Source organism: Ursus arctos, unplaced genomic scaffold, assembly GCF_023065955.2.
Source record: "Ursus arctos isolate Adak ecotype North America unplaced genomic scaffold, UrsArc2.0 scaffold_29, whole genome shotgun sequence".
Classification (NCBI taxonomy): domain Eukaryota; kingdom Metazoa; phylum Chordata; class Mammalia; order Carnivora; family Ursidae; genus Ursus; species Ursus arctos.
The window spans coordinates 16,782,688-16,801,792 of record NW_026622974.1 but is presented as its reverse complement, the minus strand read 5'-3'; the positions used below and the strand labels follow the sequence as shown (position 1 = coordinate 16,801,792).

The window sequence follows — 19,105 nt, the reverse complement described above, 5'->3', positions numbered from 1 at the left end:
TTAAAATATTTCTAGTTTTAATTGTGTTATTCACAAAACTGATGACACTGGTATCTTTTCCTCTTGTGAAACAACAATCAGTATCAAATGTTAAGCCTGACACAAAGAACTAATGTTTAATCGTTTTTCTGTCATTATTTGTAAGTGCTCCTATGTTCCAAAACTAATTAAATTTGCCTTCAGCATTTTGTTGCAGAGTTTTGGAACCAGCTCCTTTAGAATGCTCTAACAGCTTGATGGCCTTGTCAGAGTTTTCAATATTTCTAAGCAGAGTCTCTAATCTTCTCTTAATTTTCTTCTGATCTTCAAGAGCACAGCCAATGACTATGGACTGAAACTTCTGGTCAACAGGCCCAGGCGGCACCTCGGATGAACACGCACTGTACAGTGACATCAAGTGACTCTTGGCATTTCCCAAATCATCCAGAAACTTACTGACCACCTCATCAATAATCCTGGTGGCATGCTTTAGGGATTCTTCCTGCTGGGGGTTTCTGATTGTTTCTACTGAAACTTCAACAGTGAGGGTTCGTCCCATCAAACGGTTTGCTGTCAGATTTAACTCTTCTCTTTCTCCTAAACGTAGAAAGTTTGAAATATCAATCAATATGAGACATAAACTTACCTATGTTGAGAACACTAAGGCATTCATTTGTGGCTAAAGCTGTTTTCCGTAAATGCCTCGGCAACAAAATTTTTAAAGGTAAAAGTCGAAATTACAGGGGTGCCTGGGTGGCACAGCGGTTAAGCGTCTGCCTTCAACTCAGGGCGTGATCCCGGCGTTATGGGATCGAGCCCCACATCAGGCTCCTCCACTATGAGCCTGCTTCTTCCTCTCCCACTCCCCCTGCTGTGTTCCCTCTCTCGCTGGCTGTCTCTATCTCTGTCAAATAAATAAATAAAATCCTTAAAAAAAAAAAAGTTGAAATTACAGTGCCTAAGATTAACTGATGAACTGTATTATATTACAGGGAGAGGCTGCAGAATACCTTTCCTTGAAAGTCGTTTTTTATTTTTTTTTGAGAGAGAGGGAGAGGGAGTGCACACACATGCGTGCAGGCGGGGGAGGGGAAGGGAGAGAGGGAGAGAGAGAATCTCAAGCAGGCTTCACAGTCCATGTGTGAGCCCGACGTGCGGACTGATCTCATAACCCTGAGATGATGACCTGAGCCTAAATCAAGAGTCGGATGCTTAACCGACTGAGCCACCCAGGCTCCCCTCCCTGAGAGTCTTTATACATAGGAACCAGATGACTTCTCAAGTGGTTATGTTTGAAAAGGTTTGGGCAGGTATGCATTTGTAACTGGGATAGAAACCAAGTCTTTACATAGAGTGAATAGAGAGCATAACCAGGGTTTTGTGCTGGTTAGAGCAAGAGATCAGACACATTGGATCTCTTGATGACGATGTGCATGTAGGGGAGGAAAAATCATTTTCCCTGTACCCTTCTGAGTTCTTGGCTGAGAAACCCTGTAATAAAAGATTAACGAGAAAAAAAGCAGAAGCTTATGAACGTGTACACTTCACACATACACAGGAGATTTTCAGGGACGCTGAGATGGCCCACCCCCCTGAGACGGACGACCCGAGCCACCACCTTAAAAACCACCTTCAGCTGAGGACTAGGACGTTCAGGGAGGCCTTCCCCTCCTTAGTGAGGTGACCAGGAAAAGCAGGATACACCAGGATAAGGTTGTGCTGCAGATTTCGTAGGTGCTTTCTGCATAGATAAGAGTTTCTATGATTCACAGTCATCCTTCTCTTCCTGGTACAAAGAGGGAGGCACCCTTACAAATGGAAATAGCCTTTATAAATTTAAACTTCCCTTATAAAAGAATAACTTCTACTCTGTTTCCAGAGCTTCTCCTGTGTCTGCAGCTTCTCAAAAATAATCAGCTTGAAATAATCCCTATGCCAAAGAACCGTACTTTGGGACGGCGTATTCTGCATGTGTATCGGAATACAAAGCCCCAATTCTGGCTGAGCAAACTTAGCCATGAGAGTGGAGGAAAAGCTGGCCTCAGAATTAGGCACTGACTTCATCCTTGCCAGGGACATTTAAGCAGGCCGGCGGTGTAAGTCTTGGCCAGCACAGAGAGGCAATGGTAGGAAAAGGGATCCACATCTCATTATTTATACGAAAAAGTCGACAACCTCCTCTTTGTCCCGTTCTGTAACCCTCTCCCTAATTCATCGATCTCTGGCCAGGACGGTGGACAGACTGGCTAGATCCTGACCCCGCTGTGCATGTCTAAGAGTTGAGGGCCTGGGGTTAGACGCACACTCACGGCACCAGCCGCTGGCCCAGCAGCTTGTCTTGGGAGGCCCCGGAGCAACCGAATTAGGAAGCCACGGCCAGCGAGAGGAAACCCCAAGGGCCCTGTTCCTCCGTGTGCAGTCATGCTTTTCACTGAGAAGTGCTAGCACCTTCTATGTTAATGGGATTTTACTGGGCCCATAATGTCTTCCCCCTGCATTCCCTCGCCCTCCTCTCCTTAAGCTACACCTCAACCCCTCTCTGTCTTCTCTGCTTCCACAGCTTCCACAGTCCAGGAACTTCTGAGGAACTGAAGTGAGGAGTGTCAACTGCTTGGGGCCACCTCCTCCGGAGCTTGGAGGCCTTTTCTACCAGTTCCAACCATGCCCTTGAGGTAGGGGGCAGGCCAGCAGGCTGACCTCCGGGCAGGTGGCTCCGGCAGCGGCTCTCCGCGCTCGCGGGAAATGCCCAAGGCAAGCGGGCGAATTCCTGCGGTCAAGCGAAAAGGGACCTAAAGCCCGTATCGTAAGCCCCATCAAGGAGGGGGAAAGACGAGCTGCCTTCCGTGGAAACGCGCTCACCGTCGCTGATCTGCCTCATGTCCTGGCTGTTCTGGATGCTGTGGATCATTTCCAGGAGGACTTCTTTCTCTTGCTCGACAGCAGTTGCCGCTTCTCTCAGAGCTTCCACCCTGTGCACATGGGGAAGACGAGTTACCGCGTGGAAGCTGACTTGTCTTCGTCGCTATCATTTGCTCCAACTCAAGTGTAAAGATCACTAGGAACGCTTTTCAAAAAGTCTTTACCCCTCTCTAAAAATGCTTCTCTTGTTTTAAATCCACCTACCCCACCCCCCTCCTCCCTCCCCCCTCGTACGGCAATCATTCTGTTTAGTGTCCATCTATTTTGTATGTGTTCTTAATACAATCTGTATTTGTGTGTTCATCTATTTTCAATTTATATCTCACTGTTTCTTTTTCTTCACGCAGCGTTATTTTGTTAGGAACCACCCAGCATCTTGTGAGTGCATCTAACCAGTAGCTTCTGACACTGCAGAACACTCCGTCTCTATCATCCACCTGATTTGACCTCTACGGTCCCAGTGGAAACGCTCACTTTGTCCCCTCACTTTTCATCACCACAGAAAAAACCGTTCAGTGAATACATGTCCCCTGTGGACTTGAATGAGAACCTCCTTGGATCTATCCCAGGGCAGAAGAGCTGAGACACAGGGTATGTGCACCCTCAACGTAACCCAGTACTAGCATTGTTCCCCAGAATGGCTAGACTAGACCGTTGTCGGGAAGTAAGCATTCTCGTCCCCACAAAGGCCCTTCTAACTGGACTAAGAATCAAGTTAACATGAGACAAATTAACAGGAGAAAATCAAATTTAATAGCGTACATAAGGGGAATCCACATAGACATGGAAATGCCAAAGACAGTCAGGCAAAATGAGGTATATATTATTTTGAATGAAGGAGAAGGGGGTAAGGGTCTGGGACTTCAGAGAAAAGGAATACACTTCACAGGGTGATAAGAAGAGCAGATGTTAGGTAATTAGATGTTTGCCCTGCCATACATATGGGCCACTCAGATAAAATTTATCTCTGCCTATAACCCTTATTCTGGGAAAGACCCCTAATTTAGAATCTTCTGTGTGGTTAAGAGAGGTGCAGAAGTTTCTCGTGAGCTTGCAGGCTCTCAAGTGCCTTCAGCTCAAAATAACCCACATGCCAAAGGGGCACATTTGGGGGGGGGGGCCCTGTCCTGAACCCCTTTGCAATACTCCCAGCAGCAAAGCATAGGAATCCCTGTGTCCCCACAGCCCTACCAATACTCAGCATTTTCCAACTTTCTATTTTTTTGCCAGTCTACTAAGAATACAGTGGTATGTTCGTACTTAAATTGTATGGCTTTCATTACTAATAATTCTGGACATCTCTTTGTATTCTTGTTAGCCTGTTCATAGCCTTTGCCTATTTTGTTTTTCCCTTTTTTAAACGGGGTTACTGTCCTATTGTTGATTTGCATACTCAAGGAATTAATCCCACATTAGTTACAGACATTATAATCTTCTTCTTCCATCCTATCATATATGAATTTTGTCTGGGATATCCTTCCCTGAATAGATATCCTTACTTTGAAGTGATCAGATTAATCTTCTCTTGGTTTTATTTTGCCTTATGGTTTATGCTTTCGAAGGTTTACTTCAGGCTCTTCACATCCTAGCTCATAAGGTCCTTTCCCACCTTTCTTTCTATTAACTTGATTGCTTTACCTTTCTCATATTTATGTCTTAGTCCATCTAGAATCCACCTGTATGTGTTTAGGTAAGGATTTTGTTTTATTTTTCTCCAAATAGTGAAGTGTTTTCCCCCAACATTACAACCACCAAAAATCCATCTTTCCTCCAGTGGTTTATAGATTGTCTACTCTGAAATCTCTATTCCATCCACTAGTATATTTGACTGTTCTTAGACCAACACCCATTTAAAAAAAATAGCAACAGCCTTGTAATATGCCTTAATATTTGGTAGAACCAGCCCTCTAAACTTCTTTAAAGATAACTTAGCTATTTAGACTTTTATTTTTTTTTTAAAGATTTTATGTATTTATTTGACAGAGAGAGACAGCCAGCAAGAGAGGGAACACAAGCAGGGGGAGGGGAGAGGAAGAAGCAGGCTCATAGCGGAGGAGCCTGATGTGGGGCTCGATCCCAGAACGCCGGGGATCACGCCCTGAGCTGAAGGCAGACGCTTAACGACTGTGCCACCCAGGCGCCCCCTAGACTTTTAATTCTCCATATTAACTCCCGAGTAGGTTTACTGGGTCTGTCAAAGAACTGGGGTAAATCTGGCATCTTTAGAATATTGTCATTCTATCCAAGGGCATGATAATGTCTCTCCATATATTCAGATCATCTTCTATATTCTTCATAGAGTTTTGAAGTATTTTTTTTAAAGATATTATTTATTTGAGAGAGAGAAAGAGAGAGACAGCACAAGCAGGGACAGAGACAGAGGGAGAAGCAGGCACCCTGCTGAGCAAGGAGCCTGATGTGGGGCTCGATCCCAGGACCCTGAGATCACAACCTGAGCTAAAGGAGACGCTCAACTGACTGAGCCATCCAGGAGCCCCTAAAATTAAAAAAAAAAATGCTGTTTTTGTAAGGTTCATCTTGTAATTGGTAACAGATTTATTTATTAATTTTAATGATTGGTCTTTTGATTCTACTCATTCTTCTACTTATTTTTTTTTAAGATTTTATTTATTTACTTGACAGAGACACAGCAAGAGAGGGAACACAAGCAGGGGGAGTGGGAGAGGGAGAAGCAGGCTTCCTGCTGAGCAGGGAGCTCAATGTAGGGCTTAATCCCAGGACCCTGGGATCATGACCTGAGCAGAAGGCAGACGCTTAACCGACTGAGCCACCCAGGCACCCCTGATTCTTCGAGACTGATGATCGTTTCATCTGTACAAAATGAGAGTTTTAATCTCTTCCTTTTTAATCCTATTAGCTTCTATTTCTTTATAGTATTGACTAGAGTCCTCTGTGACTTTATTAAACAGTGATGATGAGAGACAGCATCTTTGTCTTTTCCTGAATTTAAAGGAAATGCCTGTGTAGGGTTTTGGTATAACGCCTATATCAAACTATAGAAGCACTACTTTCCCGAACTCCCCCAAGTCTAAACATACGTGCACTTACTACACATTCACACGGACACACTCAGTCACTAAAGAACGAGGATGTGGAATCATGAGAGCAAGAGAAAAGAAAATCCTGTATACTTAAAAGTGCTCTTTTCAGGGCACTTCTTGTTATACATTACCCTGTAAATAAGTTGCCAGCTTTTGGAAAATGAACAGTGACAGACTTAACCTCAGCATTCAGACGGCCTTAGAAACATGAGATCATGGAAGATCTAATTGTGACTGCTGCCGTAAGTGGGCACAGAAGGAACAACTTCACTAACGTTTGAGCACATGTCCGTTCCATTTAAGGTCTCCCCTACCCACCCCAACCGCACATCTGCCTTTTCCCTAACAGCCATCCACCTGTTATACCCCAAAATAGCACTGATTGACCACAAAGTCACAGGGTCTCTTTGTTCATCAAGATACTAAATATATGTTGAACTTTGTGTTTATAAGAGCCAGTAAAAGCAAAGAACTGGTAAGAATCTTACATGACAAATGTGGCTGGAAAACACAATAGAAGAACAATATTCTATACAATAGCAATAATACAACAGCAAGCCCACTTCCAGCACCATCCATCATGTGCTTACACATTTTACATGAGCAAACTCTCAGACTTTTAGATAAACTAGGGCCCAGTACATATGAGAGAGATTGAGTTGGCACTGATATGAAATATATATGCTAAAAACACAAACCATGACTCTAGTGTTTAACTGACACAGATGAATCATGTGATTGGTAAATGAGAAACGCTGAAAGAAGAGATGAATTTTTCAAGACTCATTTGAGTTTGTACTCAAATGTACGATGATAGAGAACTGAATGTTATTCAAAAAAGGAAGGCTTCATTTACAACATGTTACAACACTAAGTTCAGGGAGTTGTTAACAAGAAAATGGTTTAAAAGGAGACACTCTAGGAAAAAAAACATAAGTCTGTCATATAAGGAAGATATTTTGCCATTAAATGAAACCAAATACAGAACACATTAGATGGAAATTTTAAGTCTTGAGGTTTTTTGGTTTTTTTGTTTTCCCTCAATGCTAGAAATTGCCAGGGCGTTCTCCCTGTGAAAAACAATTTCACCTTTTATGGAACTTCTCATATACATTTTCATGTATACCTTTTTCATTTCATAGCAAAGATAAAACGCCATTCTTCAGAATGTAAAGATTTCAAGGGTTTGTTTGTTTTTTGGCACCATTGACATTTGCTTCTCCCTCTAGCTGAACCTAGATCTCTACTTAGTTTATTTAAGTAATATTTGTACTGTTTCTCAGCCACTGAGATCTTTAAATTCATCTCACATATAAATCTGTCTACAACCTTTCCATTTAGTTCTAGAAAATTGTTAGCCATAGTATCTTTGAATATTCCCTGTCCTCCATTCTATTATTTTCTTCTGGAACTCTGGTTAGCCAAGTGTTGGACCACCTCACCTTATCCTTCATGTTTTTTAACACATCATTTGCCAACACGTCTCTTGGCGGAGAAGGGTGGTTCTGTTTTTACTAACAGATCCTAGAAGAGCAACATTTCCAAAATTGGTTAAGAACTTCTCCTCATACCAAGGCTGGCCTGAGTTGTACTCCTGGAAAACTCTCTGCATGAAACTGCTAGGAAGCCGGCTTTGACAAAAAGAAATTTTAGTCAGAAAATTCTTATGAGAGCAAAACTGAAGTGTACACACACTCGGCTAGTCTTCAGGTCTCCCACACCTCACAGATCTCTGCAGCCGGGCTATCAAAAGGACACACTGGTGAGAGACTTAGAGGTGCAGGAGCGACTTCACCAGACCGGAGGCTACTGCGGATCCATCGGCTAACATGGCTAACGCACCTCGCAGTGAAGCTGCAATGGCTTTTCAGTCATGCTGTTCAAACCAGCTCTGCCACTTACTGGCTGTGGAGACTTGAGCAGTTCCTTAAGTTCTCTTTGCCTCACTTTCCTCACTTATGAAAAAGGGATAAAGAGAGGGTGGTTGTGACTGAAGTAAAGCGAGTAGCGTTTAACACAATGCCTGACAGCACTGACAAAAACAATTCTAGTACTGAGGTAACACGTGTGGTGTGGCTAGAAGTGGTGCTGGCAAACAGTAGCTTCATGGTATTGACGACATTATGAACTCAGGCTTATAAATAATAAGAATTTGTGCTTTCATAAAAAGGAAGGAAACAGGCAAAGGCTCCTATCCTGAATTTATTTGAAAAAAATAATTTTTCTTTTTTTCTTGTTTTTAAGTAGGCTCCACATCCAGTGTGGAGCCCAACATGGGGCTTGAACTCACCACCCTGAGATCAACACCTAAGCTGAGATCAAGAGTCAGACGCTTAACCAACTGAGCCACCGAGGCCCCCCCGCCAAATAATTTCTAAAACGAGTTCTTAAAATCATAGTCCCATCTTGTATTTAATATTCTTGTATCCAAGAAACAAGAGTTGGTAAGGATGTGGAGAAAAAGAAACCCTCATGCTCTGTTGGTGGAAATACAAACTGGTATAGCCACTGTGGAAAACAGTATGAAGTTTCCTCAAAAAATTAAAAATGGGGGCGCCCGGCTGGCTCAGTTAGTGGAGCATGCAACTCTTGATCTTGGGGTTGTGGGTTTGAGCCCCACACTGGGTGTAGAGATTACTTAAAAATAAAATCTTTAAAAAAAATTAAAAATTGAACTACCCTATGATCAGTAATCACACTACTGGGTAATACCCAAAGAGTATGAAAACACAAATTAGAAAGGATATATGTACTTTTATGTTTATTGCATAATTATTTACAATAGCCTAATTATGGAAGTAGCCCAAGTGTCCACCAATAGACTATTATTCAGCTATAAAAAAGAATGAAATCTTGCCATTTGCAACAAAATGGATGGAACTAGACAGTAGAAGGCTAACTGAAGTAAGTCAGTCAGAGAAAGACAAATTACATATGGTTTCACTCATATGTGGCATTTTAAAGAAACAAAACAAATGAACAAAGGGAGGGGGGAATGAGACAAACCAAAAAACAAACTTAATTATAGAGAACAAATGGGCAGTTACGAGAGGGGAGGCATGTAGAGGGAAGGGTGAAATAGGTGAAGGGGATTAAGATTACACTTATCTTTTTTTTTTTTTTTTAAGATTTTATTTTTAAGTAATCTCTACACCCAACATGGGGCTTGAACTTAAAACCCCAACATCATGAGTCACATGCTCTACTGACTGAGCTAGACAGGTGCCCCAAGAGTACACTTAACTTTTTTTTTTAAAGATTTTTATTTATTTATTTGAGAGAGAGTGAGAGAGAGAGAGAGAGAGCATGAGCAGGGGAAGGGGTCAGAGGGAGAAGCAGACTCCCCACTGAACAGGGAGCCCGATGTGGGGCTTGATCCCAGGACCCTGGGATCATGACCTAAGTTAAAGGTAAGATGCTTAAGCGACTGAGCCACCCAGGCACCCAAGAGTACACTTACCTTGATGAGCACTGAGTAACATATAGACTTGTTGAATCACTATACTGTACACGTGAAACTAATATAACACAACTATACTGGAATTAAAATAAAAAATAAAAATTAAAAAAAAATACTCTTGTGGGGTGCCTAGGTGGCTCAGTCTGTTGAGCACCTGACTCTCGATTTTGGCTCAGAGCCCACGCTGGGCTCTGAGCTCAGAGGGGAGCCTGCTTCAGGATTCTCTCTCTCTCCCTCTGCCCCTCCCCCTGCTCTCACTCTCTCATAAATAAATAAATCTTAAAAAAAAATACTCTTGTATCTGAAGAATGCCACAATGATCACTTATATCCTAGGCAATGTAAGATTTTGAATAAGTTTTCCTAACCATCGCCAAAGTATTTAAATACATTCACCACTGAGACCCTTTAATATAAAAATGCAACTGGTGTTTAATGGGACTGGTATTAGGAGCTACTCATCAGTACTGTGGCCTTAGGCTGGCCACTCAATCCCTCTGGACCTCAGTTCCCTCATTTCTAAAAGAGATAACGTACATGTGCCCTCCTCTACCTCAAAGGATTTTGCAAGGTTCAAATGACAATGTATATGAGAAATACTCTTAAATTATAGGCTGTTGTTCAATATTAACTATGATGCTTCTTGTTTTGTGACTCCTGGGACACTGGCACACCCTAAGAAACTTGAAGCAACAGGAAACTTTTGGCCAATGATCCATATCACTCCCGGCCCTGACCCTTCATTCCCTGGCTGCTCAGGAAGTGACTGCAGATGGCTGAGAGCAGTGGGAAGGAGCTACAACTTGACCGGTTTGGGGAAATTGGTGAACAATCAATCTCCCAGCCCTATCATCCTCCCCTCTGCCATCCTCCACAACCCATATCCCAAACATCTTCGTTACCATGCAGAGTCTTCTAGGAGCCACTCAGTTACTTGGCACTCAGTAGGTGTTCAATACTTACCGACTTTGACAACAATTTAAATGGAATTTTTGGGGCACCAAGCTGGCTCAGTTGGAGGGAGCACGTGCCTCTTGGGTTGTAAGTTTAAGCCCAGGTTGGGTATAGAGATTACTTAAAATCTTTACAAAATAAACAAACAGATAAATAAACAAATGGAATTTTCATCTCTTTCAGTGAAATCATATATTCATCCATGTACTAGCCCTACATTTTGAAATATTGTAAGCAGAAAGAGTTAGGGATTCCTGGGTAAACAAAGACAGACATAGCTTCCTTGACATAAGAAGAGTCATTTTAGGCCCCCAGCCATCTTGTGAAAGAATGTGAGAACAGTCACCATGAGGCCAGGAGACAGCCTAATCATATTCAGAAATGAAGGCTGACCTGATGCACACTCTTGATTATCTTTGTAGGATTTAAACCCCTTTGAGCACTCAGATACCAGACCAGCTGGAGCCAGAGAACTCATGATGCTGACCCCTCCCGGCCCTCATGATTTTGGCGTGGATTTCGTCACCCCAATTCCATGCTGTATTCCCCACTGTGCAAGCCTCTTCATGAAGGCTTTTAACCCTCAGTTAAAACTTCCCCAATTTTGTTATTCTGGGAGACACTTCTTTGGGAAAGACCCCCCATGTTCTCCCTTACTTGTTGTTAAGTAAAACACTTCCTTTTCCTATTCTTTGGTTTGGTTGTGTCTTTTGGCCTGACACATACCAAGAGGCAAACCTTGGTAACAATAAGACACATCTAACTTTAAGAGACTACAGGCATGAATTATTAAGCTCTACAGCCAATCTTCCTGGGTTCTAGGCTGAGGGACCTTGGACAAGTCATTTAACTTCCTAAGTTTCAATTTCCCATTTGGAGAATGGAGGTGATAGTAACTTCCACAAAGGAATGCGGTCTGGTATATACTCGGTGCTCATGTAATGAATCAGTGTTAGCATGTATTACTTATAAATTATGGTAACTTTTTAAATATATATTTTATAAATATTTTTATATATTATATATATTATATTTATATAAATATTATAAATATTTTTATAAATAATTTTTTAATATATATTTTATAAATATTTTATTTATTTATTTGTGTGAGAGAGAGTGTGCACAGCTGGGGAAGAGGCAGAGGGAGAGGAGAAGCAGGCTCCCTGCTGAGCAGGGAACCCAATGTAGGGCTCCATCCCAGGACCCTGAGATCATGACCTGAGCTGAAGGCAGACGTTTAACTGACTGAGCCATCCAGGTGCCCCAAATTAGGGTAACTGTTAAAAAAGGTGTCTTGAGCCACTGATAAATGCAAACATCAGACACTATTTAGAATTGGTCAAAAAACGGAGAGAGGGGTGCCTGGGTGGCTCAGTCGGTTAAGGGTCTCTTCTTGTTTCAGTATGGTCTCAGGGTTGTGAGATCGAGCTCCATATGGGGCTCAGTGTGGAGTCTGCTTGAGAATCTTTCCCCTCCCTCTCTCTCCCCCTCTGCTCCTCCCACCCCGCCCTCTCTCTCTCAAATAAAAATAAAATCTTAAAAAAAAAAAAAACTGGGAGAGAAAGGAATCACCTTTCTGGGAGTAACCAAGAAAGGAGATGAGGTGGAGTCAAGAAAGAGGCTAGTGTCATGGTAAAGTATTAGACACAAATGGAATTCCTTCAACGATACGTAAATGCTGCCAAACATTTAAAAGCTTTTAAAAAAGCACGTACACCACTAGTTCATACTCTAGGTCAAAAAGCTTTTGGCATAATTCTGTCTTCAGTTTCATATGGAAGAAGTTCTACCACATTTGACAAAATTAGTACGGTTGGGCAACTACATGCAAACTTTTAAGTATTAAACTACAGTGTTTTATTCTACCTGAAACACTGCTTTATGAGTTATCCTTAATATGAAATTAGACTATTAGAGCAAAATCATGTTTCTTTTACAAATACATCTTCGAGGCATGATGCTAGTTTTTAACAATGTGGTGCTCTGTGACACTGACCACGTGGTTTCAAAGGAATCTCTGAACCTTAATGGATCATCATTAGCATTTGTCTTTAATTTTACTACTTTCTACAACACTTCCTTAGATCAGTATTACTTTTTTTTTTTTAAGGAAGAAACAAAGCTTACAAAAGTCTAAAATTACTAGAGAAGTCCTCAAAGTCAGTAATTAGCACATTTTAGTCAGTCTTTCCTCCTCAGCTCAAGGGTTAATTAAGCAAGTTATAATTTAATCACTCGTATACAGTAATCAATTCACTTCAGATTAATCAAACATTAGAATATACGAATACTCAAAACCAGAGGCTTTCTTTTAAAGATGACTACCTGACTGCTTTTGCACCCAGCACCCATGAGGTGTTAGTTCAAGTTTGAGGAGAATGACTCAGCTTGAAGAAGGGAGGGGCAACCTCTTCCTCATTCCTTTCAGAAAAAGTCTTTTCCGACGAGGGTGGGGGAGAGAGCCCTGAAATGGTTAAGAACACACCCTCAAAGTTCTAGATACCTGGGGAGACTTAGAATGCTGCTACATAAAAAGAAGTATTATTCATCACAGGGACACTACTGATTTCATTCTTGTTGCGCTTTCTCTGGGGAGTAAATGCATCAAGCTCAAACATGGCGAAGCATTACTTTTCTCTTGTTCCATTGTCTCATTCCGAGCAGAACCCTAGAATGTGGTTTTGGCTCAGGTTTCTCTCTCTGTTGTCATCCATGAAATCATTGTGGATGGAGAATTTCTCATTTTCTGGATGTTTTCTCAGGGTAATAATAATAATAAATGCCTCAACTGCTGAGATATACTGTGGTTATTAGTGCACTTTCCTGGCAAATAAACACTTCTTCTTGTTTTGGTATATAAATTGAGGAAGATAAAGACATACATACAATGCTTCTTAAAATTTTTGGCTTACATGTTTCTTTGCTCACCCAGAAATGGTGAAATCTGTAGGGAAAAAATCGGTGTAGTTTCAGGGGGTTGTGGGGCCTTAATACGATTTTCACTTACACCTGCACACAATTTACACAGTAACTCTGGTGACATAAACGTTTACAGTAAGTACATAAAAGTTTTCATACACTGTTATGGGAAACAATTATTTCCAAAATTTACTACGCATTATTTAGAAATTGCATACAAGCATAACACTATTATATTACTTAATAAAACCTTAGTAAAGAGGGAAAAAAAAACCTCTATCTTATGCTTTCAGGCCAACGACTAGCACTTTCAAGGTGTCTTCCGTGGAAGGAGGTACACGGTAAATACTGAGAAAGTAACGGAATGGCTGAATACAGCGTGCCGGGGTTCAGGGGAAAATGGAAGCTGCAGGGTCTTATTCCACCAAGTACCCAGCCACCGTTCACCCCGCAGTCCGTCATCTGTCCTACTCCTCCCTAATCCTTGCTATCAGACGGATTCCTGGATTTGTTATTTTTTTGCTCTGCTGTGTTTTGGAGGAAAGAAACTTATCACTCACATCGGGGACCACTAAACTGCTGCCGGTCTTAAAAATGCATAATAGGAAAAGAGTAAGTTAACATTTGGGAAGACCACAAACTGGCATTCAGAAAATTCTAGAAGTTCTGTAGACCCGGAGCGTCACAGTCTCCAACCTCAAATAAAGTCACCGTAACTTTTACCTTCTCTGATTTTTCTCCGTTCCCAAACGCTGTCTGTTAATGAGAATGTGGCTCACAGGTTTTTGCTTAAATCGAATGCGTCTTCTCTCGGTCGGAGAGGAAAATTCACCAAGAGCCAGACAAAAGCGCACCATCTCCATGGAGAACCAACCTCAGGCCAGCAACTTCTCCAGCTGCAGCGCGCCCCGGGACCGTGCCGGGCCGGCCCGCGGCGCACGGCCACCCCCAGCGCCCCGCCCGCGCCCCGCCCGCGCCGGCCGGCCGCTCACCTGAGCTCCAGCTGGTCCAGGCTCTCCAGCAGGCGGCTGGAGCGGTCGGCCATGGAGGAGGAGCGGCAGAAGCGCCCCTCGTTGGCTTTCGCGTTGATCTTCGCCTGAGCCATCTGAGCCTCCGAGGCGGGGCGGCCAAGAGGTCACCGGCCTCTCCGGCGGCGGCGAGTGGAGAGCCCGGCGGCCGCAGGCGTCGCCGTCACCGCGCGGGGCGCCCGCCTCCCTCTGACGCCCGCGGGGGGCGGCCCGGTACGACGCGCCGCCGCCGCCGCGTGGCCAAACAAGGGCAGGCGCGCCGCCCGCCGGGCTCGGGGCTCTGGTGCCTGGCAGGGAGCGGCTGCGGCTGCGGGAGGGAGCTCGCTGGCCACGGGGCCTCGAGGGTGGGCCGCCAGGGCCCGGGGGCAAAGGAGCAAAGCCGGGCGGCTCCCGGGGCACCTGGAGGAGGCCGATGCAGGAAGGGGAGGACCCAACGTGATCGCTGGATCTTTCTCTCCCGACCCTGGGCCAACCCAAAGCCCAGCGGAGACCCCCAGAACAACCCCCTACCCGTGAGCCCTCGACTCTGCAGCCTGAATGTAACCAACTCCCCACACGCGAAGGTACCTAACGGTAGGCTGTGGGTATTACTCAGTGACGGCCTCGCTTAGTTTCTCCCAGCGCCAATAATTCACGGCAAAACCAAAGCCATTAAAAATCCTTTGCTATGGGGAGAAAAGATTCCTTTGTGGCACAGATAGCATTTAAGCACAGCTCCTTGGCAGTCTGTACTTGCCTGACCCTGTCCTGTTACCAATCCCTTTCCCGAGATGGAAATAATGAAAGCCTTTGACAACACCACAGAAGCTTACAGGGGGAAAAACAGCTTTCCCATCTTTCTTTCACACCCAATTTATTTAAATCTCCTGTTAATTAAAAAAGATGCGGCAAGTCACTAGGGCAGATACTACAAAGGTCAGTAAAAGCGGACTGGGAGCACAGATTTATGTACTTAAAAAAACTTGTGCTTTGCTCTCATATCATTATAGCCATACGCCTCATATTGCAAGGATAAGAATGTACAGGGCACATAAAATGATAGATAATAACAGTATAAAGCTGAATCACAACCTTTAATCTGAGATCAAAGCCGATCAAAGCCATTTAAAAACTTGAACAGAGATGAGGGCCTTCAGTCTGGATTCCAGTTCCCTCTGAACTTAATCTACATACTAGTAAACTATTTTTGTAGGGGATTATTTGACCTCATTAAATGTATTTTGTCATTATCACGACACAGACCTGGAATCCAAAGACATGTTGTTAATGATCTGAAAGTCTATCATGTAATTTTAGAATCATCCTGTCCTTTTCTTCTTTCCGATCCAACAGATCCAATGCATAAGTAAATCTCCTCAGCTCTACTTTTAGAATAGACGAGGATTCTTCTCCCGGATTCCACTGCTAACACTCTGGTCCCAGCCACCCAGCCACCATCGATTTTCACCTGGAGTACTGCAACACCTTCCTATCTGGTCTTCCTGCTTCTACTCTTGTCTCTGGTGTGTATGCTCTCAATACAGTAACTACAGTAATCCTTCCAAAAAAGCCAGATCACACCAGTCTCAGAAACACAATCTTTCCCTTCTCTATTTGCCTTCATTAGTTACCACCATTGGATATACTTGCTTATGATAACGGATAACACACTATCCAACCCTCTCTCCATACAGGTGTGCTCCATACAGGTGTGGGCTTTGCTTTGTTCACTGGTATATCCCCAGTGCTTAGAATAGTCACTGGCACATGGTAAGTACTCAATAAATACTTCGTGAGGGAGTGAATGAATGAATGAATAAATGATGTAATGAAAAGATACACATCTTTGTTGATGTTGGAAACATTTACTTTTGATAATAATCCATTTAACTTTCTGTAATATCATCCACTGATTACCTCTCCTCTTTGTGCCTAAATTAAGTTCAAATTATGAGGTAATTTAAAAATAATTGTTTAACAAGTAGAAATACAATGACAATTATTAATGAAAACATAAGACAACCCAATTATCTTTTTTTTAAGGGTTATGATGAAATATCCCTTTACTGTCATATAAAAAACTGCATCATTTACTCTCTACCATACACACCACAAAAGCTTAACAGAACATCAGTGTATGTCACGTATGTGTTTGGCTCCTCTAGTAAAGAGGTGTTGATTTCTCTCCCCCACATCTGCTTCACCACTCTTCTTTCTGAATCATCCTTTTTGCTCCTCACTATTGAGCAAGATCTTGGAGATGTCTTTAAGGTCCAGCTCATGACTACCTCCTAAAACCCTGCTTGATGACTTTAACATACAAATTAAAAATATAATATGGTCATTTTGGAAAAATGGTGAATTCTTAACCTACATGTTTGTCTACTTAAAAAAAAATGCAAGCAGGTAGGACAGAACTGACACCTTAAGAAATAAAAACACAAATTGGTTTCCAATGTGGTTTGGAAAGATTATAGTAATAAAAAAAACAGTAATGCTATTTTACACTAAAATATCAAGTTGCAGAGAAAGAAGAAAATTCCAGCCATGATTTTTTTTTTTTTGGTCTTAAAGACAAAATTTATATTTACAGGAAATTTTAAGTTTGGTATGTAATTACTACTTAAAATCTTTAGGGAATACATTTCTGGTCATGAAACACATGCACAAAGATAGTGTGACAAGCCCTTCTTAGTCTTCTAATTCTTAGTTTTCTATTTTTATTCACAATGGAGCCTGACCATTTAAAAATTAAATGTGTAATACCAAATGTAGGAAACTGACAATTTATTTAATGAATAATTAAAATGAAGACACTTCTAATGAAATAAAAATTTTAAAGGTTAAGGAAGATTACTCCTGAGTACACCATCAACATTATTTTTTGGAAGAATATTATGTTTACACAAATATATATAAAAAAAGACTAATGTTATTAAAAATAAATTTAATTCTACGCAAACATTTTGACATCATTCCCTTTAAAAACAAATACAAGTCACACGAAAGTCTAAGCAGGTAAAAGGAATGGAAAAGTTTTCTTTTTAATAATTTCAAAGAAATTAGGGTTTTCGTTTTTTTTTTTTTAATTCCAGCAATGTGCTGCTCCAATTAAAGCAGGACTATACATCTGAGTGAGAGCCACAAGGAACATTGCCAATAAAAGTTTTTAATCTGTTTCCATGATCAGTTTCCATTACTCTCTTCTAATAATCATAAACAAAGATCTCAAAGGTATTCTATATTAGTGCCACATAAGAAATAGAATTTACAGAAAAACTGAGCTATGGCAGTTTTATTTATATTCATTTTCACTTCTAAAAAAATAAACTAGAATCATCTGTACAGTACAAATGAAATTAAACAACTAATGCTATTTGGGAAACATATAAACAATAGTCAAGAGCTTCTCTATTTTTTAGTTCTTTTAACCTAAATATATAAATTCAAAGTTAAGTGGAAAACTGTTACAACTATATTAGAATACATGATTTATATCTGCATTAACATGTATTCTATTCCTCTGTACATTTTTGCAAAATAGCACAAAAATACAAAGTAAATATCAGATGCAAAAGCAAAAAAAGCATGTTTCCAAATACATTTGTACTAACAGATTTCTGGTCTCCTTTAGAAAACAAACGCAAGAATTCATTATCCTGAGTCTCTTCAAGGCCACTTGATGTTGTGTGGTAATATCTTTACAATTACATTTCCTCAAGACTTCTTCTAATAGCTTCTTCTAATTCCACATCTGCATTAACAAAACACAGAATTTTAAAATTTAGGGTAGAAAACTAATAAACATGTGCTTTATGTAAATCTCATCAACTACATCTGTCTTTTCAAGAAGGAAAGGAAATACAAAGTTGAGAAACCTAGGATGACTTGGCAGTTTCTTCATAAAATCTGAGTATTTAAAAATAATGAGAATCTGGATATAACCTCAGATTGAATTATAATATGAGCTTACTAAGGAACTTGCAAGTTATTTCCATTTAGGGAAAAAAGTCAAGAAACTTCTAGAATCACTGACAAATAATCACTTGAGGCAATGCATATAAGACTTAAAATAGAAAGCCAAAACCATGAAATGCCAAAATCTCACAGGCATTAAAAATTTTGTTTTAAGCTTTCTAGCATCTTAGGCAAAGAGTGAAACTCATGGCTATACAATGTCTTGAGAAGCATATATTATATATATATATTATATTATCTATATATATATGTACACTCATTTAACAAATATTTATTGAATGCTCCCTGTATATCAGGCATAGGAATACAACAGTGAACAAGAAAGACATTCTTGGGTTTACAAGTGTTTCTCCATTTCCTGGCCTTCACCAGCTTCTCACACCAGGTTTATTTCATCCCATCCAGACCAAAGTCTCTCAGAGGCTCCTTGGTTCATAGGTACCAGTGATCCCTCTAAGATGGAGCTACACCATTCTCTCAGCTAGGACACTGGTGTTATGTTTTCTGTAATTTAAAATACTACAGGCTAGTATATACTGTGTGTTAAGTTAAGCTAGATTCTAGGTCAGGGATGAATTCAAGGGGTGAGGAAATACAAAGAACAGCCAAGATGCTCTTAGCAAAGAAAAACAAGATGACAAGACTTGTAAAAAAATATGAAAACTTATTTATAAAGTTACAATAATTAAAAGTGTGGTACCAGTTTCTAGATAATACAAGGGAATAGCTTCATGACCTTAGTGTAGGGAAATATTAAACAATTAAAAAACTATAATGGAAAACTATGGTAATCTAGGATGTATTAAAATTACTTTTATCCATTAA

General features: G+C 41.2%; 2 protein-coding genes and 1 long non-coding RNA gene across 6 annotated transcripts in view; 1 reads left to right on the top strand and 2 right to left on the bottom strand.

The window, feature by feature from the left end:
- BAG2 (BAG cochaperone 2) lies at positions 1 to 14,499 on the bottom strand. 2 transcript variants are annotated; one of them, XM_026507155.4, is made up of 3 exons: positions 14,288 to 14,499; positions 2,839 to 2,948; positions 1 to 576 (listed from the first exon to the last, which is right to left on the bottom strand). In XM_026507155.4, exons 1-3 carry the CDS (start codon positions 14,398 to 14,400, stop codon positions 164 to 166), a joined length of 636 nt encoding a protein of 211 aa, XP_026362940.1. In that variant the 5' UTR covers positions 14,401 to 14,499; the 3' UTR covers positions 1 to 163. The 2 variants fall into 2 exon arrangements, with proteins under 2 accessions (XP_026362940.1, XP_026362939.1); XM_026507154.4 differs by lacking the exon at positions 14,288 to 14,499 and adding an exon at positions 14,019 to 14,203.
- Positions 14,500 to 14,618: 119 nt separating this feature from the next.
- LOC123001483 (uncharacterized) lies at positions 14,619 to 16,044 on the top strand. Its single transcript, XR_006410422.2, has 3 exons — positions 14,619 to 14,886; positions 15,656 to 15,825; positions 15,997 to 16,044. It is a non-coding gene; the product is annotated as an uncharacterized LOC123001483 (long non-coding RNA).
- A 103-nt stretch (positions 16,045 to 16,147) lies between these two features.
- ZNF451 (zinc finger protein 451) overlaps positions 16,148 to 19,105 on the bottom strand; it is an 82,459-nt gene continuing 79,501 nt past the window's right edge. For all 3 annotated transcript variants that reach the window (XM_026507156.4, XM_057304005.1, XM_044387133.3), the window contains one exon: positions 16,148 to 18,056. In XM_026507156.4, coding sequence (XP_026362941.2) covers positions 18,010 to 18,056 — 47 coding nt within the window. In that variant the 3' untranslated portion in view covers positions 16,148 to 18,009. The remainder of the gene's footprint in view (positions 18,057 to 19,105) is intronic.